We start from the raw sequence: 25,862 nt of genomic DNA on the forward strand, positions 1-25,862 counted from the left end.
TCCATTTGTCACCTCGACCTAATCAGTTGTATGTCACTTTCTTGTGTCCGGAAAGTCTCTTTTGGTCGTCGAGTTTTTTTGGCCCATTTCGAAAAAAAAATGATTATCATAAATCCTTAGGCATGATTTGTCCTTATTGTGCAAAAATATATAATACGCGAGTAAGGACAAAATTTATTCAAAGAAAAATTTATCATAAATTATAACAATTAATATTTATATAATTTATTAATTTATTTCATAATAATAAATAATTATAATATGTGGAGGATATGCATTTTAGTATTAAACATGATATCAAGTTGTTACACCAATTCTCAAACTTTATGATTAAATAAGGTACTATAAGATCAATAAAATATATCTTATTATAATACCTAAGCGAGAACGCGCTAATTAATTTTAATATAAATGAATATAAAATAAATTAAATTAAAAATAAAAAAAAAAAATAATAATAAATTATATTATTTTGATTGTACAAAGAAAACGATTTGAGAGTTTACTCGCGAGGTCACAATAAGTTTTATGACATTTAGTTCTTAGACATTATATCACGACTGTATAAAATATAATACTGTTATATACAACAGTTAGACGTGAGATTAAATTAGTCATTATTAAAACCCGGCAAAGTCAACTAGAGCTCTCGTGCTTCTCTGTAGTGATTTTTGGGTACTTCGACAGGGATATCGCACTTCCGAACAGACGGAATTCACGAGATTTTCATCTTCGACCGAACCTAGTCCCATCTCGGTACCGTAGTTGTAAGCGTCGCGGTATTGCTTTAGTTTATCTCTGATTGGTTCGTTATTTTGGACAACACGGAGCGTCTGCAAGAACTTCAACACCCTGTGAAAAAATAAAACGAAGATAATAATATGTATTATAGTCTACAGAAAATACTCACACACAATAAATTATATTCAATAAAAATTATTAAATTAAAATTTAGTTATTTTTAACTTAAACTTCATCACGATATATTAAAAAAAAAATATATTTAATTAACTTGTTTAATTTTTACTTTCTTCAACTAGCAATTATACTAATATTGCCTGCAAATAATATTAAAATATTTTTTTTATTTTTTTTTATCTTTTAATTTATTTACATAGTATTATGTTAATTGATAATAACAATTAAATTAATAAAAATCATACAGTAATTAATTTAAAATTATGCATTATGAAAAGATAGAAAGACGGGTTATAAACTTTTATTGAAGGGACTTTCAGCCAAAAATGTTAATTAATAGTTATTTAAATAAATAATATGATTGGAATTATTAACATTTTTTTTTTTTTTTTTTGAAATTTTAGAATTAATTTTTAAACTATCAGTGTAGGCTTTAACAAAGTTAAAGTTAATGTTAGAACAAACTACAACACAGTTAGTACATATAACGTAGACAATACATAATTATACATAGGTACATTATATTATTGTTCCTCAATCGTATTTTTAGATTAATTTCTCTGGTACTTTATTTCAAAAATCACCATTTTTAATTGTGAAAATTTTAGCTGTTTAGTTATATTTAACATTTATTCTATAATACTTTGTTACTTATTCCATAATTCACTCTCTATCATATATTGTGTTATATTATTTTTCAATAGTTACATAGTTAGCATTAGAGCATTCTTAATAAAAAATACAAAAATCTTCATAGTACATACATATTATATTATTCGAATGGTTTTAAAAATATTGCATTATGCTCATTGTACAATCTACAAAAATTATTTGAACTTTTCACGCGAATATATTGAACTCTCTGTTTTTTTTTTTTTTTGTTCTTTGGCAACGTTCAAACAAAAAACTTTGTTTAATGAATTTAAAAAAAAGTAACAGCTGTATGAATACAAAGAAAAAGTATTTTGTTTTTAAAATCTATAATATATATATATATATATAATTCTTCGTAAAACTTACTAGAATAGTTATTGTTTAAATTATTTTATAACTTTTGAATGATAACTATATGTAATCGAATGTACGATGTATTAAAAATATTTATTTTTATTTTATTTTCAAACAACAATAATAGTTTTTTATAATTTTGTTATAGCTTCAGTCAAGCTAAAACATACAGTGGTCGCCGCTTATTATAATCACGGTTAATGTTATACATCGTTTATTGTTATCGAAAAGTGTAAGTATAGGCTGGATCTATACTTGTATGTGTAAATTATGTCGGTTTTTGAAATCAATACGTTGCATAATATTATCAGTTTGAGTTCATAAAATCATAATTTTGTAACATACAATCAAATTTTTCGTCGAATGTCTCATAATAAAGATAAAAATATTGTAATAAAGATATGAATGTCTATACAGTATACACATTGATATCTAACTTTCGTTCGTACAGCATTAAGACAGTACAAATACGAACATTTTATCAATGAAATTTTAACGGTAAAATAAAACAGACATCGATAAAAAAATATTGTTCAAGTTAGTGGTGTACATACATATTATACATATTTATTTATTTACATTTAATTTTTTTTTTTTTAATTTTAAATTTCCAATTTATACCTACATATTACTTTTTTTATAAATAAATAATAATAAATAAAAAAATTATATTTTTATTAACTATGTATTTAACGTAGATTTTATTATTTTTTATAACTTTTTTAACTTTCGTTTAATGTTATCAATCGGATTATGTCCCGTACCAAAGTGATTACATTAAGCGGCGACCACTGTATTTGAATCGGGATTCTTTCGGGAATCAGTTACTTTATAGGGTTTTGATTTCGATTTATTCCCATAGTTTTGTCATTCCTACTCACTTCAGATTTTTCACATCATACTTTCTAAAGTTATTTTAATACAGTTAAGTTAACATATCAGTTTTTTTCAAGTCTCTTAACGTTAAGTAATACTTCACAAGTTCACATCCTATATATTTTTCTGTCAATTTTTCTTTCACTCATAGTTTTATTATGTATATTTGTTTCAATTCTAACAAATACATGTTGAAAATTTAATTTTAATTACTATCTTGTACTTTACAAAATATGCTGGAATTACAATACTTTAAAAATAAATTAATTTTTATACTGTTTCAAATAATACTAAATTACTGAAAAGTGAAAAGATATTTCAATATAGTACATAAATGATAAGACAAATTTAGAAGTATGTTAGTAGAACTCTAAAATTTTATTTTATTTAAATTTTAAACAATTCAAATAATGTCAATCATTAAAACAGTTCAATTAAAACTATCATATTCCAAGTACTATAAATATTTTACCAAAAACAAAAAATAATAAATACTTAGACTGTTTGATTCTAAAAATATTCAACATTTGATTTGAAATTAAAATTTATTTTAATGTGTAAAATGTCATAATAATGCCATAGAATCTAAGCACTCAAATAATAAAAGTTATTGCATCGATTAATTTTTGTAATAATTATAAAACAATGATATTCAAAAGTATATAATATTAAATATAGAATATAAATATTAATGTATGACTGTATGAGTAATGCATGATGGTTTATAATTCTTTTTATGCAAATAAAGCTTTTAGAATAATCATATCAAAACAACAAATATACTTGATGCCGTTAAACAATTGAAAAATTCTATAGTTACATTTTTTTAATAATAAAACTATGAAATATGTTTAGTAAATATCGAATTTTAAAAACTCAAAGTTATGAAAAAATATACAATTAAAAAAAAAAAAATGAGTTATGGTATAAATTTGTATGCTTTTACGTTGTTTCTAAATATATTACTTTATTATTATTCTCGGCGTACTTATTTAATTTTTCATATTCTCATTTTTCTTGCTACTTACTGTGATTATTATATTTCATAATTGATCAGTCTATCTATGTGTACCTATCATATTAATATTTTTTCTCGTTATATTTCAATATGTTTTTCATCATGCCTAGTTTGAAGTGGTACGGTAATAATATAAACATATTATTAAATTATTTTTTTATTACAGTCGAAAACCAATCAATACAGTATTACAATATTATGCAACGCAATAATTTTATATATTTTAATAGTAGTTCATTTCTATGAAACCGAATTAATTAAGGTTTACATAAATATCTTTGATTCAAAATTAAGAGATATTAGTGTAATAATATAATTGTTAATTTAACATTGGTTTTTATTTCAATTTATTTAATTCCTTAATTTCTATACAAGTTTGTTATTAATATATTTACATTTTTATTTGTGTATCAAATTGTATTTCAATAGTAGTTACATATACTTTAATAACTCGAGAACGATAAAATAGATTATATATATATTATATATTAACTGTACTAGTATCTAGTTGATAGTATCGAAGAAATAAAATTATGATTGTATTTATTAACTAAAATTTAACTTGTTTGGATTTATTTTAAACAGTGTATGTTTACAAAACATTTTTTTTCTGCTAGGTAATATTATGTTATAGGTAAATTTTACCCAAAATTATTCAATTTTAATCTCTTGACTTATTATTAGTGATTTAAAATAATTAAATTTAAATATTTAGGATGCATCATTATCGATACCGTGAAGTCAGACCAGACAACATCATTGTATTTCAACTATTTAAATGGTTCTGCTTGATTGCGTTTTTCTATAAAAGGTTTTCGGATAACTAGTAAATCCAATTAGCTGGAACTATTGTAGTATCTGAATTTCAAGTATTCATCTTGTTTCATATATTTCACGATGAAATAAATACATTCACATTATAAGCTTGTCAGTTAAATAATGTATTGCTCTAAACCATAACAGTATATTATAGTCATTAATAAGATATTATAATGTGAGGTGATTGAGAAATTTAAAATATAAGACATTTAACTAAATCAAATCCTAACCAATCAAAACCTAATAGATTATTACACAAATAAAGTTATCAAACAATGTTAGTTTTTGAAAACATTATAATGTAGCGTATAAAAATATTTATATTTTATAAATTGAAATATATTGATGTATATGCTTAACTAGTTTTACTTTTTCTAAGTTATTGAAAATTTATTTTTAGCAAGTTTTTTTTTTATCATACAAAAAAACCAATTGCGGTGTACGCAAATAGATAATTTTCATTTGAAGAGTACTAAACATATTAAAACGACTTAAGATTTCATATTTATAAATTTAAGACAATTTTAGTTAGTTAATATTCAACTAACATTTAATACTATAAGGTAGATTTAACTTATGTCTCTGGTATGATTTTACAGTTTAAGAAAATATTTAGTATAAAAATAAAATAAATTGTAGTTACCGTTAAGTACATTCAAACGTTTATTTTTAGGTAGTTTTTAAGTTGTAAAAAGAAAATCGTAACATTATGTAGACTTTCACCAATGTTTTTGATCATAGAAATATATAAGAATAACTCGTCACTTGTCATGCAGATTTACTAGATTAGCCATTATTCACTACGTTGGATCTTTTGTTTGAATCATTTTGTATATAACTATGCTCAAATATATCTACTATTCATTTGAATATTGTCAACACAGCATGCGTAAAAATAATTAAATAATAACTTTTCTCTTTCAATCAAATACACAATATATTATATTATGGCTTTAAAATTCACTTTTCAAATTATGAAAATGTTGCGTCTTTCTCTTTACAGCTCTATGATGATTAAATTATCTTCACCTTAAGAACTCATTAAATTTTCTCAGTCTATATATATTTAATAAAATATGTTAAACGACTATATTATCGTACTTAATCTTTCTTTATGATTCAATTAGCTGTGTTATGATATACCGACTCTATAAAAAGGTATAAGTCAAGTAAAAGTTTTACTTATTTTTAAATTGCTTAACACATATTAATATTTAAGTAATATCAGATTATTTTAGTACAACCAAAAACTAAGAAAATATATTTTTAAAATATTCTAGTGAAAATAATTTATATTGTATTTTGTTTTATATACTCTCGTGCATAAACTATTATTAAAACAATACCAACCTGCGTGTTATTTTACCTAAAAAATTATAGTTAATGCATAAATTCTAACAAAATTAATTTTCGAAATAAAATATTCTAAGACTCTAATATTTAAAACTTTAGATTTAAACAATTAATTACATATTAAAGTTTGCGATGTTAATACAAATATATTAGAAAATAGAATACTAAAGAATAATTGTTCAAGAATAACAAAACAAATCCAAAAAACTTACTAGCGGATCTATAAAATAATTCATCTATAGGATACAATTTGTTCTATTTTCTTAATTGTCTAATATTTTATTTATTCTTATCAAGATATATTTACCTACGTGGCTCAACGTATAATTTTATCAAATATCTAGAATCAAAGACTCATAAAAAATAAGCACAATATAGTTTAAATTCACGTCATGATACATTATCTTATTATTCTAAGCCACTGAAACTCGAAAGTATCTAATTTTATTCATTGGTTATTTATTTAAGCTAGAGATTCGTGTTTAAATAACTCTGACATATTCTATCGGACTCTTTCAAAAACTAGAAGTTTATTTGAAATATATAATCTATTTTAAATATCGTTGCATCAATAAATTTTATCAATATAGATTATTTTAATTTTCAAATTAAAATAATCTATATTCAACTTTAAAATAATTACATGATAATCAAACTATATATTTTTTCGGCTATGAAATGTATACGATTTATTACACTTGTATAATACGTGAATACTACTAGATAGTCACTTATAATATTTTATAACGAATTAATTGTTCTTCAAATATTAAAAAATGATAAAATTAATATTATTAAATGATGATAAAATATGTATACAACATTTATTAATTTTAATCTTTATTATTAAAATTTTCGTAAACTTTTCAAACGCGTTGAATTATAATATTTTAAACACAATCTAAACGCATTACAAATATTTATTTATTTTTTTTTTTTTTTTGTGATCAACCATTTAAAGCGTTTAGTATTTTTAACTACTTGCACTTTACTTAATGTTGCCATTCAAAATCGGTATAGTATTAAGCGTCATAATTATAAAAATAAAACAATAAATCATTGAATCTTTGAATAAAAAAAAAATTTAAAAAAAAAAACACAAAATAAAATTGTCATTAAGCAATCGAATCCAAACCGTCCACATTTTACGACAACGATACAAGATACAAGTGAAAATTTATTTAACAACAAAACGTGCTGTGTAGCACTCATCGGGTGGTTCTTCCTCCAATTATAAAAGTCGATTTGTTATCGATGGTCGAAATTAATTATCAAAATAGTATTTCCTGTGCATTCGACGTCGTCACTATAATTTTGAATTAGAAATGGTCTGGTAATAAATAGAAGTGTATACAGGAATAAATAGATATTAGATAGATATATAAGTGTCTATATAATCCGTTAATAGTGAATGATATTGTTTAAAAAAGAAAAAATGTGGTAAATAAAAACACACGTTTTGATGTAATTATAAAACGTAACTATATAATATATCATAAAATAAAGAAAAGTAAAACATCATTAATTATACACGGTTATAAATCACAAATATCAAACGAAAAGTAGTTAATAATACTCAATTTAATGATTAAATTTAAAAAATTTAGTTAGTCTCAAGGGAAAGTTTCATTAAAACTGTCTAACATGCTTGTACTTGTTTTTATTTTTCTTATGTTTCATATGCGCCATACGTTTAAAAATTATGACAAATTTAGTCAGGAAAATTGAAATAATATGTATAATTTATTATTAAAAAAACCTAATTTTTTTAAAAATTAAAATTAAAAAATTGCTTCTTACTCAAATTTTAAATTATCACTATAAAATTATCAAAACGTATTAAAACATTTTTTTGATTTACAAATCGTTTCTAACACATCATGAATTCATCCACAAAATATTTGTTAAACATAAAAATATCGATTGTATGGTTTATATTATGAAAATTTTAAATATTTTGTTTTTAACATTCTACCTAAAAAAAAAAAAAAAAAATAGATTATTAGAAATGCGTGTGTATGTTAAGTTTTTAGAGCATTGAATATTCATATATTTGCATTTCATTCAATTCGACTTTTCTAGCGACTATGTACAGCTGAAACAAAGTTTACCCAAACCGATTTATCTATGAAGGGTTTTAGTCTAAAATACTAACCACTCGATAAATCCTACACCAGATTGACATTGAGCCTAGTAGATGAAATACAGTACTTTGTGTGCACATCAGATATTTTTTTTTTTATGCAAAACTATACCTACAGATAAATATTAATTTTAGGTTTTCGACTCTATGAATTATTGGTAACTTTAAATGTACTTTGTTTAGTTACAGTGATTTGTTAGGTACGCTCGTTATTGTGTAATTATTAAAATATATAAAAAAAAATAAGATGTTAGAGACTAAATTATTTTTTTTTGCGATATCCAAAAATGGTGATATAACAGTGGTGTAGCTAAATTGCATATCTAAATCGCCGCGTGTTTATATATATAAACATATATAAATTTTTGTATTTCATAAAATAAAAATAGAATTGGAGATATTTAATAATTTAGTTCAATGGTAGATGCTAACACGATAACGAATAATGTGTCAATTGTTGAAAATTAAATTTAATGTTTATTTAACAACTTATCCTTAATTATATCACCATAGACATATTGAATACACTGCATTAATGGTAGCTACGAAAACAATAAATCGGTGTATAATCTTGTAACATTATTCATTATTCATAGAAACTATTTTGTTACTTTTAAAAATTATTAATTTTTCGGTAAGTTCACAAATTTAATAACGAATATATTAAATTAACTTATTGAAATATTGAACATAATAGTTATAACTACTCTAAAGTCTAAACAATAACCATTCAATTCATATAAAATACCTGAAATACCATATAACTTAATACTATTATTTTTAAATATAATTTCATATACGTACGATCAATTATAATAATGTAATATTTTTGATATGTATACGTTTGTACTACACAGCTCAGTGAATTTTAACCTTTGTCAATTTTGATACATTTTAACAAACGAGATAATGCAACAGACGTGACAATGATATATATATAAATGTTATTAGTTGTATTAATATTTTAGTTTGTCTCTTTGGTAAAATAATATATTATTTATCATAATAATGAATATTACTTCATTGATTTTACATTCAAATAATTTTTTTATTTTTATAATATGAAATAATGTTTGAAACATCAGAAAAAAAATGTAAAAATATTTAAACATTGATTTATTTATTTTAAATTTATAATGTTACAGTTTTATTCGAATAAAAATAAATCGTTTCCAATATTATTTTGCATCAAATATAATCAAAAGTCGCACTGATGTAAAATATTATTTTTAATAAAAAAAAAAAAAAATGTAATTGCAATTACAATATTTTAGAAAGTTTAAAATAAAAAAAAATATGTCACTAGAGAAGTTGGTAATTTGTGTTGCATGTTTTGTATTCAAACGGAGTACGTTTTACAATTTAACAATTAAATATTATATTTTACCATGTACACAAAAAAAACAACTAAACAACATGTAATTAAGGTCAAAACATATTATACCTATACAATCTACATCTATAGCTTATAGTATGAAGCATAATATAATTAAGGTCTTAAAACATAAACCACAGACCATAGTCCATTGGTTTTAGTATTGTCGTGGGATATTTAAAATAATTACAAACCCTGATAAGATTCTTGCAATAGTAAATACATGTTTTAATCTTACCGTATTATAGTTTAGGTAATAAAGCTTTAGTAATAAGGTAAAAAAAAATTATATAAATGGACTTTTGGACTTTAACAAGTTATGACCTTCCGGAATATTTTAGTTTTAAAAATTAAATATTTTTTACTTTCATTCATTTTTTGTTATAGAATAAGTAATCTTAGTTAACAAATTTAACAGTTTAATCGAATCAACTGTTAACAATAAATTCATACAATGTATGTCATACATTTTATATTATATTTTTGAGATCAATATAAATTCGTTTATATCATATTTTGTCAAATTACGTCTACAATATTAACAAAATATTCTGCAAAAAAAGTTTTAATTTTTGAAAATATTGTATTTTTCTATTAGTTTATAGTGATAATTATATACTATATTTTTATGTTTTTACAGTTTACGATGGAACGTGTTATTAAATAATTATAATTGAAATCGTATCTAAACCATAATTTTGTATTTTAATAACCAAAATCTATAAATACATCAAGGGTCTAAACCTTCATAATGTGCTTGTAAGGTATTATGGTGTATAGTAGTAGCAAGAAAATGTACTACTGAGTAATCTGATTATATTAATAATTTCTGAACTTACCAGGATACTTGTTGTTTGTATTCGGATTTTGCGTCCCTGACGCCCAACTGACAAGCTAGCCGTTCCATACATCTCTCTGACTCGAGTAGGTTGCTGAGCACACTCTCCAGGTTGTTTTCTAGCGCCCTAGTGGCGGCGGGCGTAGCGGATGTATCGTTGGCTGGCTTTGTGGAATCCGCGGCTGGCATCATCATCACCATTTGCGGTTGTTTGGATGACGTGTCAATACCGACAAACTCCTTCCACCGCTTCCACAGTGGCTGCAACAGGAGGGCGGCAGGAATGAGCACAGGGAGCGACAGAACGACCACGGCCAATGGCACAACGAATAGCTTGAGCACAAGCGCCTTGACTGCTAACAGTATGGGTATCTTTGCTAGAAACAGCGTGGCTATAGCTGCCACCACGGACTTGACCAAGCCGAACTTAGCCGTGCTACCAGTCTTCAGCAAGTCGGTCAATATGTTGTTTGTGAATGGTGACGGACAAGACACCGACGTGGCTGCAATGGTTATAAGGAAAACGGTCGTTATAGTTATTATCTTATACATGTATATTTTTTTTCAGATATTTTATCGAGATGTATTGCAGCTGAACAATTGATAAATACATAAAAATGCAAGTTAACACAAACAAATTAGATCGAATAATTTTATTTTAAATACTACTAGTATCGTAATGATTTGAAATTGTATTTAATTAATAAGTAACTGGAAGATATTTACATTTTACATAATAATTAATTATAAAATTGAATTATTAAAATAGTTACAAAACTTACACACTAACTGTCTGACTGCTATTTAATGAATTAGAATGATTTTGATTCTATTTATCTTAAAGATATTTATAAATTCAGTTCTTTTTATTAAAACACAACAAAATAAAGTGAAATTTAAAATATTAATCATCATATATCATATATCATCAATATTACAATATTATTATTATCGTTAAAAAGCTCTGGTCACAATACTGTAATAGGATTTAGTTTAACCAGTACTACAGGGTGTTATAATTAATAATATGTCTATAAAATTAAGACCATCGATTATTTTATAAGTTATTTTAAATTCTATGCTCAATATGTAACTGAATTAAAGATATAAAAATGTATTTTTTTATTTATCACAAGACAAATTTAAATAGTAATGAAACTTTTACGAATTTATTCTTACTCCTCACTCGAATGTGTATCCATTTATAATAAGTTTGTTTTTTATTTTTTTTATGTATAATTGTTACTGCAGTGAGTAATTTGTTTAAAAAAATGAATTATCCATTTTCTTTTTACTTTTTTTAAATAAATGTTAACTATATTTTATAACAAAAACTGAACAAATTAGTCAGATTTTCTTAAATTTTAATTGTTAATAAAAGAAAACTACGCTCTTCGCTTACGCATAGAGAATTTCAGCAATTCAAATGACTACCACCTATTTTTACATGTCATATTATTATTGTATATGTCAAAACTTTGTTTAGAGGATTGGATTTAATTATAATTCAATGTATCATGTTGATATAAGATTATTTTTATATGTTAGTTAGTTTTTGTTATGTGTATCTGCCAAATATTCATTGTTTATATCGCGATTTTAATTTAAAATAAACATTGATTTATTCATTTTTTAATTTTTAGACATATTAAGACACTTATAGGTTATGGGTATGTTTCAAATTTTTTTCATAACAATGATTTTAGTAAGAGTTAATTGAATTTTCAACGCATAATTAATTTTAATCATTGGCTGAGTAAATTGTTATCTATAATAATAAGTAGGTAGTAATTATGTATATTAAAATAATTCATATGATTTTACAGTAAATAAACATAAACGATACTGTAATTTTATTATTTTAATTTATGTTGCACCAGCTTTGAGTTCTATCAAATGCGTAGGACAATAAAACCAAGTGTTACTTAATTCAATTAAAAGTAAAGTCGAATTAGTTACTGTGAAACGTTGAGATACGGGAAAATTAGATGGATGAAAATTTTGAGTTGAACCGACGAAATACGTTAAACGGAATTTAATAAATATATCTATCGTAATATTGCGTACTTTATATTATAGCGTAAACGACGAATGCAAATATGTTTGAAACTTCCAAAGTCCGCGATCCCGAAGGCAATATTTATATGATTCCAGCGTGGTGTGCACGTGTTGGATGAAAATAGAACAATAGGTACCAAGGTTGTGTGAAGTTTGGATCTGCTACGTACCCAACACTCAAATAGTGAAATGTTTGTAAAAGAACTAGAACTTTTACCGTCGATATTAAACGCCAGCCGCGATTACGCACCTTAATTTGGGCAGTGACTTTACAAAACTATGATTGCTGTTCCGACGCATAGTTGTATAACGTTATCATATCATAATATAAAATTTTTCACTGTCATTGTCTCTGGCTTAAACAAAAATATTTAAGATAAAAAAAAAAAAAAGAACCATTTAACCAATGCACCTATGCCTATCGTTTTGAGAAACTAATACCGTGCATGTACCTTCACTAGCCTAAGGGCATACTATTATTATTACTATTATTACACGACGTACTGACGTTGAATATTATAATAATATGAACATGCGATAAATGCGTACAATAAAATATCATATTATTATAATGGATTATTATTGTCTTAAACGATGTATATCAAGCGTCGACTGCCGCGGTGCGTCTGTCGGTGTTCCGGTTTCCCGTCAGACAATGTTTAATCAATTTCGTTATTGTAAGCATCTGAACAAAATTTCTCCCGCCTGTCCGTCTAACGTTGTATTAAGATAATATAAATTATAACTGGCGCACGTGCATTATACTAATATTAATATTTTTATTATCATCATCGTAAATTAGACGGCCAAATAATATGAACGAACTTATCGTATGGCCCGAGTGCGCATTCACGGCGTGCCGAGCTTATCCACGCCACCGACGGTTTAATCAAATTATGACTATTGCTTTTGTTTTTCGTTTTTATCACACGTTGATACTATAGGTGTACGTCGGTATATATCATATATAAATATGTAGGTGCGTATGCGAGTACGTAATAATAATATTATGTACATTGTTGTTTCAATCCCGCACGGGTACGTTATAATTGGACCGACCAAACTATACGCGTTACAGACATACAATGGGAGTTAATTAAATTGAAGCTACGGTCGCGGGACGCGGGGACCAATGATTTCTTTTTCCTACGGTGACGGCAATATACACATAATAACAATATAATATAATATTATACTACCCTCCGATCCAACCAACCATCGGCTCTTGTCCCACAAGTGACGCAGACACACACACGCATAAATCATCGTAACTGTCTGAATCGATCAGTCGACCGTGAACTCACAAAACGTACAAATATATGTACACCCTTTATGTGCGTCTACCTTAATCCAGCTGCACAAAAATATTATTTTTCACGCACCTTTAGCCCGGAAATTCGTAACAAATTGAAGGCAACTACTACCTATATCGACTGTGTCGGAATTCGCCCGCACGTTTATTCAATAATAACCGTTTAACGCATGCAATATTGTATTTGTCATCCACACGCCAACGTAAAATGAAAAATCATAGTCTCTCCCACAGTTTTTTATTTTATTTTTCAGTTTCTTTACACGATAAAAGCGTTTATAACAATGCGATAAGTGGTGCTTCACTGCATTCTTTAACGATATAATGGTAATGTGTCAAAAAAACATAACTTTAATAGACTATAGTGAATTTCGTAGTGATAAATTAGTAAAAACTAGCTATATAATTACAATCGATCGATTAAACCTATATTATAATTATTATTATTATTATTATAAAATTTAAAGTGAGCATGGTATATGTTATACTGTATTTATGTGCTTGAGTCATTCCACTAAAATTGTAATCATACCATAGATGTTATAGAGATATATAGTAATTTAGAGAATCAAAAGACAAGTCATAAACACACGCTTCCGGTAGTTGATTTCAAAGAAAGTTAATAATGATAATATCATGTTTAATATTTCGCTTGAATATTATTTCATAGCTCAGTAAATATATTGTATACTGAAATATTATCATGAATACATTTTATATAATTACTATACTATTAAAAGTGCATAAAAAGGAGTGCATTTCAAAATATACACATTTAAGTAATTTAACTATAAACTATGGTACTCTTAAAATAACCATAAATCCAATCATCTAACAACATAAAAATAACATTTTTATACTAAAATTTTCAGATATTTATTATTTAAATAAATATTGTTTATTTTTAATTGAAATTTATTTTAAGAGTAAAACATGACGTATTATATAAGTTACTTTAAAAATAAATAGCCATAAGTTGCATTTATTTACATGAATAATAAACTTTTATATGAAATATTGTTATTTTTCAAAAAATAATTTAACATTTTTATATTTTATTCAACTTATTATTAATTTATTATTCTACTAGTTTAAAATGCATTCAAGAATGTATGTAGGTTTCATTTTTATTCAATTTTATAGTATAGCAAAAAAAGAAGTTATTTTCAAAGCTATTTAGCAGCATAACCATTATTTGTTAGTAACACCATTTTTAACAAAAAGAGAATGTGTCAAATACTTAAATGCTTTTATTAAAAAAAATAAATAATAATAACGTTTTATATAAATATTAATTTGTGTACATATATCATAGAGTATGTACTCACAGATAATTTTTTTTGACATACCAAAGGACAATGATTTATGATGTTCATGGGTAATCCATTAAAAGCTTTAACATCGTTATTATATAAATATTCTTAAATTTGTGAGTATAATACTATGAGCAAATGATAAATTTAATATAATAGCTATAAAAATTAATAGTATTTATATATTTAAATATTGCAGATGGTATCTATTTTAAAATTATTAATCAATAAGAATTAATTTTATTATAATGATTATACACTAGACTTTAGATTGCTACTTGAACGAATAATAAAAATTAAAATAACCAATTTAAATTACAGACTTAGGTATTATAGTTATAACGTAGATATTTGATCGTGTGTATTGAACGTTTATAGGACCTTTCCTTAATTTTTACGGATTATGTCTATAACCAGCAATGTACTTCTTTAACTCGATTTAATTAATTTACATACGTGGATAATAAGGTGTTGCATAACTCGGTTTCCTTTTTTTTGTATCATCTCCATATCCAGAATAGTATGATGAACTGTAACCGGGACTGGAATAAGCACTGGACGGGATATCAGCTGGTGCAGATGGTTCAAAAGTTATATCTGAAATTTGTATTGTATTTTTACAAAAATAGTCTTATATTTAAAGTATATTTTTTAAATAAATAAAAAAAATTAATCTAAGTATACATATAAAATATTGCAATTAGAAATAATAATATTAATAGATAATATTTAGTTTTTGATTTCCTAAATCAAGTTATTAATTACTATAGCCTATGGATAATATTGATTTATAAAAATATTAATTTATTAACGCTAAATCATTGCACATTTTTCATTTTTTTTTTTTTTTTTTTTTTTTTTTAATGTCAAACAAATCATTTCTAAATGTATAAAATAATTTCATAGTTATAAATTATTATTTAGTTAAAAATAAGTATATTTAAAAAAAATGTAGGTAATCATTATGCTATACAGTATTATAAGAATGGAATACACTTCATCATTGAATATATCAATACATAATGGATGTATTAAATTTGAATTTGATGATAAATAGTAGTATACAAAAAAAAAAAAGAAAAAACGATTTTAAGTAGAGACGGCGATATTTTATCAGGCAATATTTTATCATATCATTATATTGCTATAATATTGATTTATAGGCAATAGATTTAAATTAATTTAAATATTTTGATACACACATTATGTCCATTCAATAAATATAAAAATACTTCAAGTCCACGCGAATATTTTAGAATTATAAAATTCAACATTTTTAAATCAATACATTCATTGCTTCGCTTAGAATCTAAAACGAGGGGCAAAGTTCACTATAATGGTAAGTTGACACGCATCAAATTAAAGTTATAAAATGTATGTTTGTCACGCTGCAACACCATAATATATGAATCAATCATAACCATAATATTATGATCATCTATTAAACCAAAATCGTGTGATATAATTCCTCCCAAGAATTATCTACAAAATAAATCTATTATAAAATTCGTATACTCGAACTTTAAACTTATCAATTTTGAGATAATTAAAAAAATCTACTTTTTGTAAAATTTTACTTGTGTGACAAATAATAAATTATAAAATTGAAAAAATAGTATAACTGTGAAAATTGAAACCTAAGCATTTTTTTTTTTTTTTTTTTGTTATTAAAATTATTAAAAAAAAAAGTATATTTTTTAACTAATAAAAACAAGTAATATTTGATCCAAAATACACGAGTATTTATTATAATAATTGTAACTAATGAAGATTAGTCTCACAGATTATAATATTTTGTTCTGTCATTTGTATAATTTTACGTTTATACATAGAAAGTGATAGTTTATCGAAACAGGTTATTTCTCAGAGCTATCATCAAAAATGGGTTCTGTTAGGTTTTTATATTTGTTTTTAAAAATAATTATTAACATCATTGTTTTTTAATGTTACGAAATAAACACTTTTAATGATAATATTGTATATTAATCCATGTTTCTGTTGATTATGTTGATTATGTTACAAATATTAAGAAAAATGTATTTTTAGTAAACTGTGTTAACAAACTTCGCAATTTTACACACATGTTTTTAAATGTTTACACTAAAATGGATTTATCACTAAGACAATTATCGAGTACCATGTAGTAACTTAAATATTTGTGAAACGATATAAGTGCATTTGAAATTATTTCCAAGCAGAATATATATGAGACATGGATAAATACATAAAAAGTGTGTTTATTAGATCTGTAACCCATTTTGAGAATATTATCGACATACTTATCATGTTTTTTAAACTATTGGAATTCTTAATAAAATGTATTCAATAATGATATGAGCTAAGATTAACTATTTCTCCAATTTTTAGTCTTAATGACTTTTTGTAAGGTGTAATATTTCAAATATGTAATTCTATTGTACATGGCAAGCTATTCCTCTAGGTCATACCATTCAATCATTAATTACACATATATAAACAGCTGAGTTGTATAGTAGCTTGTTTGGATTTTAAACAGTTATTGTTTATTTGAACTAAGAAATAAAAACAAATTTTAAACAGTATGAAAACAAATAATTACAACTTTCCCTCTAATGCATTGGTGTATATGATAATATATACTAATTAATTTATATTTTTTTGTTATCGATCACAGTGAAAGTTTTTGAATTACGGCCAAAAAGATATATTTACATAAATGTATACAATACACACAAAATCATTTATGTTTATCTCGTTTGTTCTAGGTCGGTTTTGTTATTTTTTTCCATGACGCATCCTATTTTGTTTTACAATACTACTCTAATTACTCCTCTGCAGCATTTTTGTATACTTAGCCTGTCCCAGAAATATAACATTCTTTAAAAAGAAATGAAATACTTATGATAATAATAATATAAAGTTTTCTTTTATGATGACTGTCAACCGTCATTAAGGGAGATTTAATATTTCTAGGGCATTCACAATTACATTAACATAATCATGTATTGGTATATTATAATATATATTTTTCCATTAACAGTTATTATTTTTACTTCATATCAATATATAATATATTATACTTAAATGTCTAAAATTCTAAAATATCAATTTTAAATGATCGTAAATATAATTAGTGCATTTACATTGCATTGTTTTAATTTATTCATGTAATATCGTATCATAATTTTACGGTATTATTTATGTTTAATTACTATGTTTTTTTCACGAGTATGTTATTGTCACCTAATAAATATATTATACATCAAAAAAATCCCCAAAATCGCTAAGTATTTAACCGTAGAAAAGTATATTTTATTCATATTTTATATAGTCAAACTAATGTTTTACAACTCACAAACACTCAGTATACAAATATCAAATTTTATCTTTTCAAAATATCTTATCAAAGATTTGTTGCACTATTAAACGAGAACATTGGATGACATATTAACACACATGACTTGGTATATTTTATAACTATTGTTTCAGTAAAATATTACACAATATAAAATTATTTATCACTTTAGTTATATCTTCTATTACTATTAGCTACCTATTATAAAATGAGCACGAGAGCAACAATAGTCTCCATAGTTTACTATTATTATACTCCATCATCAACAAAAAAAAAAATCCCTTGTACTTACAACTGTCACATACTTGCGTGTTTGCTACAGTAGACAGGACGTTAACGAAATGAACAATATAACTATATTTTATTTACATTTCACTGCACTAAGACATTGCGTTGTATTTCTTCTCATGATTTAAAGTGTTTAACACAACAATTTTTATATTTTTAAGTTTTGACAGAATTTGGATGTTATTTTTGTAATATTCAACAGTTATTCTTTCTTATCCTATGAATCATCTTTTATGCAATTCAACAAACTATCTATTATTTAAATTTTTATTATATTTTATTGATTTTCCTTGCAGATTTGATAGCTTTTTGGTTCTTTATATGTGTATTCATTTATGATTGGGTCTAAAGTTCAGTATTTTTTCGTACCTGATCCATAACTAGAGCTTGGTGGCCCGTAACTGGCTGGATAGTTATTGTAACCGTAAAATTCGGGACCACCCGAATAATCTCTGCTTTGCACGGAAGACGATTCAGAAGTTGGTTCGGATGTCCGGCGTTCGGTCATCGTCTCAGATGTTTGACGGTCATCTTTCATCGGCATAAAACCCGCAGGTCCAGTTTGACCAGAGTTCGGATCAACTACGCTGAACTGCTGCAACATTTGCTGACAACTGGCGACTGCCAATAACGCCGCAAACACTGTCGTCGCTCGGTTCATCATCGACACAGTCCTGCAAGTTTAAACTTAAAGTCAATCATGGCACACATTGTTAAATATACAATAATTTAATAATTTTAATTTATCCAATATAATGTGTGTTGTATGCTATATTATAGTAAGTTATAGTAAGAATATATGATACAAAACCTATAAACAAACAATATAGTAACGTAAACTTTAAAACTTCGAGTATAATTCTAAATAATTTCTTACTCGTTAGATTTATCGAAAGTACCTACTAAAAAAATTGAGAATAATAATTTTTATGTTATTTTATTAATCACATTATCCCAAAAATAAAAAGGATCTTGTTTTTTCTTTCTAATCCACATTTCTGTGTTGAGAGGAAAAAATAACGTATTAAGGATATATTACATGAAATGGTATAACCAAATTGCATAGTAGTCATAGTACAATATATTGAAATTATTAAATAAATTGTATATTATTATATTATTATTCTTTTTGTATATAATTTAAATAATATGCTTCTGATTTATTCGTGTTCGTTTATTTCGTTAACACCGAAAATGATAAATATAAAAAATAAATATAACCTCATAGTCATTATATAGTTTCATAATATACATACATTAAACAATAATATAATAATTATTGTTAAACTCATTAAAAAAATACATTCGGTTAGTAAATAAAGTAAGTTATTTTTTGTTTTGTTATAGAGTACCACATTAAAATTTAAATTTTGCTCAGTTATATAAATATTTTATGATTAAATTTTATTTAACATACCTAAACATATTATTTTGATACAAAATAAAATAAAATACTTAAGACACAGCTGTTTCCATAAAATATACGCAACCAGTGTGCATTATTACATCAATATTAATAAACTTATTATTCGTTTTGTATAATTTAAACACTCATTAATTCATTATTTTATTAAATAAAATAACATTATTTTGAGTCAAGTTCAATCGATTTACGGTTAATAACGAACATACATATAATATTAATATTATAATAATTATTAATGCTAAAGCACATTGATGAATATCAATTTTAATCAGTGGTTGTCTCAAGCAACCACTTGAGTAATTTCACAAAATTACACACAAAACTTTAATTATTGCCTACGGTTTGTTGCGTCCTTTGTTACGACGGTTTTTTTGGCAAACGTAAGTGTTCGGGCAAACGTGGGTTTAATACGTGCTATATAGTATTATTTAAAGCCTATTTACTAACGACCTTACGCTATAGAACATCCCAACACCAGTGTGAACTTTGAAATCGATTTACATTGTGAATCGATCCAATCAACACGTTTTCCTATCGTCTACTTTAACATAAAAGTAAAGCATACTATTAAGCATTCCAAATATTTCACTAGTGTATTTCAGAGGCTCGAAAGCAATAAGCGTCGTATATATAAATTATTTGCATTTCCGTTAAGGAGCTTTATGTGGTACCTACAAAATAAAATACAAGTAAACAAAATAACTACCGACTTAAAATGTTGATTTTGGTTTTCAGGCGAAAATCATTACATGAAAAAATGCGCATAAGTTTTAATATTTTATATCTAATACAATGACGTGGACAAACTAGTATAAACACATCAGTGTTAAATTTTTATAAAAGTACAAAGTACATTATTGCTAAAAGGCTAAAAGTTTTAATTCACAAGTACTAAATCTTTCATGATACTTGTTTGGAGTTAAACATTAAGGTCCTCTTATGATTATGCTTAAATATTGTTGTGATAAAGCAAGGTTGCCATTGATTCTCATGTTAACTATAAAAGTAATAAGTAATTAATGTATATGTATCTAAATTTAATTTTGAAATTTCTCAAAATAACTTCTTCTTTTTTTTTATTTTAAAATTCAGAAAACTTATATTAAATCAATATAATATAGTTTACAAGGACACAAAATGTTTTAATATTGATATTTTTTACAAAATAATACTTTTAGTAATTCAATTACCAGAAACAGGAACAAAGTAAGAAAATTCATTTTAATGTTCCATAAAATGTACATAAATATTTAACTCTAAAGTTATTATTTTATAAATAAAATAAAATGTTAATACAATTTTATTACACTTTAAATTATTTACTGTCAGTCAGTTAAATATCAACGCTTATCTTAAATAATGTACTAAAGAAAATATTTTTACAGATAGTTGTTAGTTTAATAACATTCCATTAATTATTAAATCTTAGTAAGATATTTAATAAAATAATGTGTAATAAGATAAGAGTTGCAAAAAGCTTTAGACAGTCTTAAATTTATTATACTCCTAATATCGAAAATAACCTCGTGAGAGGATTTTTAAACACACATAGACCATAGACCTATTTTTCTCATACCCATAGCTGTCGATATATTAATATGTTATTATTTATGACACGCGTTTATTTCTGGTGTCGCTATATGATGTCCTCTCCTCCCGACGCAGTTTAAGCGCGCGCGCCGTGTCTTTGGAACGCAATTTAAGATTAAACCTTTAAACAAATCGAAACGACGGGACGCACGGGGAACACACGCGCGCACGTTCCGATCGCATCGTCTAGCAAGATTTTCTGTTGTTTTCACTAAACGGATAGTTCATATTATAGTGAATGGATGAAAAAAAAAATTTCAAATCCGCCGAGCATCATCGAAGCTCGCGTCCTGTCTCCATTGAAAAATGACGCGATGAATAAAGGCTGATTTGTCATTGTTGTTATTGATATTTCACGCGATGAGCGTTCGGCCGGCGAAAATCTCTCCGCAGTAGTGCCGTGCACAATATAATATAATATTAAAATATTAGGACGCTCGAGCGGATAGAACAATAACGCCACCAGTGAAGAAGTTGCTATGGCATTGTTTCGGGCTCGCCACCGCGGCGGCACTCGGAACTCGGTACGGTAGACGTTCAAACTCTTTGAATATATCACTGTTATTATTATTATTATTGTTGGTGTTAGAGATGTTGTAGTAGTTGTTTGTACTGTAAACCATATGTAGACGGCAGTGTAATGCGGTGTACGGACGTAAATGATAATAATTTATTGATTGATATTACGCGTAATAGTATTAGATATTACTTGCTGAAAAATGTAGCCAATAGCGATCGTCGATCATAACGTTCGAAAAATTATCTAAACGATCACTCGAACATGGTTAGAACATTTTGGACGAGATGCAGCTGGTTAAATCGCATTTACTAGAACGTTGGCTGAGATGCGTAGGCACAAGAAATTAATTTGATAATATTATCGGTATTTCGTTGAAAATTATGCACAGATTACCGTTGAAGATTCCTCTCTTAAAGCATATTATTATAAATTTTAATGAATAATATTATTAAGCTGCACCGGCCACTGGCATGATAATATAGCAAGACAATATATTAATTCCGGCTAGCGTACCGTTATTTTTAAACTGTTTAATATGTCAACTTTGATTGTATACAAATTATGAATTACGTATTATTATTATTATAAACAATTTAAATATTTCAATGAAAATATAAGTAGGTGGACGAACGCATATTTTGATACTATTATCATAGACGAAATTATAGGTACATTTTCTTTGGTGGAAGGGTGATTAAATTTTGAAGAGCTCACCGAACCGAGTGGGGTTTTCCCCCATCTTTTTCACATTCCTTGTAATAACATAATGTTTTCAAATCTATATATTTTATGAATTACTTTTATTTCAATATAAATAGTATCAGTAAAACAAATACAGCTACAAAATACAACCTTTACAACTATTTTAACACAATTTTTTTCAAATGTAAATTATATTATTTTGTTTGATTTTTTTTTTTCGTCATTTTAAATAGTCTATAATACCCCTATGAATATTTAATATTGATAAATTGGTGAATCATTGCTCAGTTTTTATTATTTGTAACTATATATAGATACAAAAAATATGCCATATGTATATTGCTCTAAATACAATATGCATACAAATTATGGGTAATATTTACTTTAAAATGATCAAAATATTAAAGAATTTAAGTTTTTGGTGGTGTAAATGATTTCTATGTACCTGTTGTTTTCACCAATAAGTATTATTGTATCTTTAGTGTTTTACGTGCAAGTATAAATACTTCTAAAATTGAAAACTAATAATAATGTTTGAAAAAACTTAAAAAAATATCTTATGAGAATAGAAAAAAAGAACACAGCTTTTCATAGTAAAATATGAAATATATTAATGTTTTATACCATCTAACTATGCATGTCAATAGTTCCGTCATAATCAGTTATCTTTAAATGTTAAACTGCATTTTACAAACATTATTGGTTGTTAAAAACTATAAATTTATGTATTGAGATTATTGAGAATAGAAATTAAGAACTACATTAATTTATTTTAAATAAACAAATATTGATAATTCATATTTTGATTTTTTTTTTTTTGTATATGTATATGTATTTTATATATATATATATTATTTGGAATAATTTATTTATTTTTTTTTTTTTTGAAATTATAAGAATATAAAAAATAATTTGTTTATTTAAAGTATTTCATCAGTTGTAAACAAATTAATACAACAGAATTGGGTTTAAATATAAAACAAAGTAAACAGAATAAATTTATAAATGTCAAGATGAATAAAACGCTCTTCGAGGCTTAACTTAAATAAAATATGAAAGGCGGGATAGATTATTATCGTTATTTTACTAAAAAAAAATAATATTAATCACCTTTAAAATAATGAAAGATTATTTTGATTATAGATTTATAATTTGTAATTAATTCTATTTGTTATAATTTAGACCATAAAAAAATTGTTTAAACAAATGGTTACAATACGAGTATATCAATATAGTTTGTTTCCAAATTCGTGTATTATTGTGTAATTTATTTTTAATTTTGTACGTAGAATCAAATTCAACTTACACTACATGGTTTTTTACAAATAAATTATCAATAATATTTTAATCGTTTTGCTATATCAATATGCATAAATGACTTATTTTTAAATTCCAAATTTCTGATTTTTTTCTTTGTAAGGAATTTACTCAAATTCTAAATATTGAAGTTTTAAATGTACTGAAAGACCTTATTTTTATATTTGCATGTTTTATGCTATTAAATAGTGTTCTGTTATGATAAAAATCTCTGTTTGCATACATATGATAGTTTATAAACAATTAATAGATAAAAAACTTGTATAATAACAGATATTTGGCCATAATTATTTTTATAATATTAATAATATATAATATATGATTAAAAATTCTAATAAATCAGTTAAACTTTATGTATTATATATAATACCCATGATAATAATACGTATATGTTCAAAGGTAATAATAGTTTGAAAATCAATTAAATTAAAACTAATATATTATTATTTTGAATATTAAGTTTAATAACCAAGAAATTACGTGTCTGAATTTCAACTAAAATGCACTTATATACGTATTAAAAAAAAAAAAAAAAAGTATCTACTTAAAAATGTATAGGAGGATGGATAGTTATTCTTAGTTTAGTTAAAGGCTTGTATGTACTAAATAATACAAAATTCCCAGGTAAATAAAAATATAAATTTTAACTAAATTTTTTAAAAGTTCAGAAAATTGTAGTTTTAATAAATTAATAGTTAAAGGATAAAAGGAGAAATAACAAACATGGTAAATTACTCTTTATATTATTTTTATCTTTAGTTTTCTATAGAAACAAACGTTTTTAATAAATATATGGAAATAAAATGTTATCTTAGCTTAAACAATAAAATCGTAACAATAATTTGCGCATGATATTACAAACCATAAAATCGTTAGTTCAGGAAGTGAATAAAGTTATTCTAGTAAACATAAACAACAAACCTTCTAATAAATTACACATAAAATATATAATGAGACCAAATGTAGAAAGCACAAACATTAATATTTAATGAAACTTTTATTTACGTTAAACAGAGTTTACCACGTAAAACCAATTGATTTTTGCTAGCTTAGTAAGTTTCTACTGTGATTGTACAACAACTCGTACTATAACAAAATGTTATATTTTTTTAATTTCTTTCGACCAAAGACGAGTGTTCGTAAAATACTCATCATGGGCTTAAGTAATTAATTTCTAGATATTTATTTAACCAATTGCATTTCAACCAACATAAAAGTTTAATTCTTTCATAATTACCTGACTGCGATGTGATAGAAAGTTATCAGCTCGAAAAGGATATTTTTCGTCGCTCGATTGGAGTCAACTGACCACGGATATTGCACTCGATGTTAAAGTTTTTTTTTTTTTTTTTTAATGTAGGATAACAAGATAAAATTTTAAAAAAAAACCGGTGATATTGTATACGGTCGCAATACGACACCGCGACGAGAATATCGGGTGGAACGTTTATGACAGGGGAGCGAACTACGACCGTGGTAGTGGCTCGAATTGATGCGGATACTGTTGCTGTACGAATCGGACGCCAATGACGGAAGCCATTTACTGATACGACTTGACTCCGATGATGGATATGTTCGTGAGTTATGTGGTGTCCGAACGGCAAAGCTCGCGGTAACACACTAACGGCTACGAGTGCCGTCCATCGCTGTTTTT

General features: G+C 25.2%; 1 protein-coding gene across 1 annotated transcript; it reads right to left on the bottom strand.

Moving 5' to 3' along the window:
* Positions 1-417: 417 nt before the first annotated feature.
* On the bottom strand, positions 418-25,862 carry LOC112596683. The gene is made up of 5 exons (XM_025342445.1): positions 25,446-25,862; positions 19,023-19,327; positions 15,488-15,628; positions 10,350-10,851; positions 418-852 (listed from the first exon to the last, which is right to left on the bottom strand). Exons 2-5 carry the CDS (start codon positions 19,315-19,317, stop codon positions 621-623), a joined length of 1,170 nt encoding a protein of 389 aa, XP_025198230.1. The 5' UTR covers positions 19,318-19,327; positions 25,446-25,862; the 3' UTR covers positions 418-620.

Source organism: Melanaphis sacchari, unplaced genomic scaffold (assembly GCF_002803265.2).
Source record: "Melanaphis sacchari strain LSU unplaced genomic scaffold, SCAv2.0 Contig33_pilon_pilon, whole genome shotgun sequence".
NCBI classification, from domain to species: Eukaryota; Metazoa; Arthropoda; class Insecta; order Hemiptera; family Aphididae; genus Melanaphis; species Melanaphis sacchari.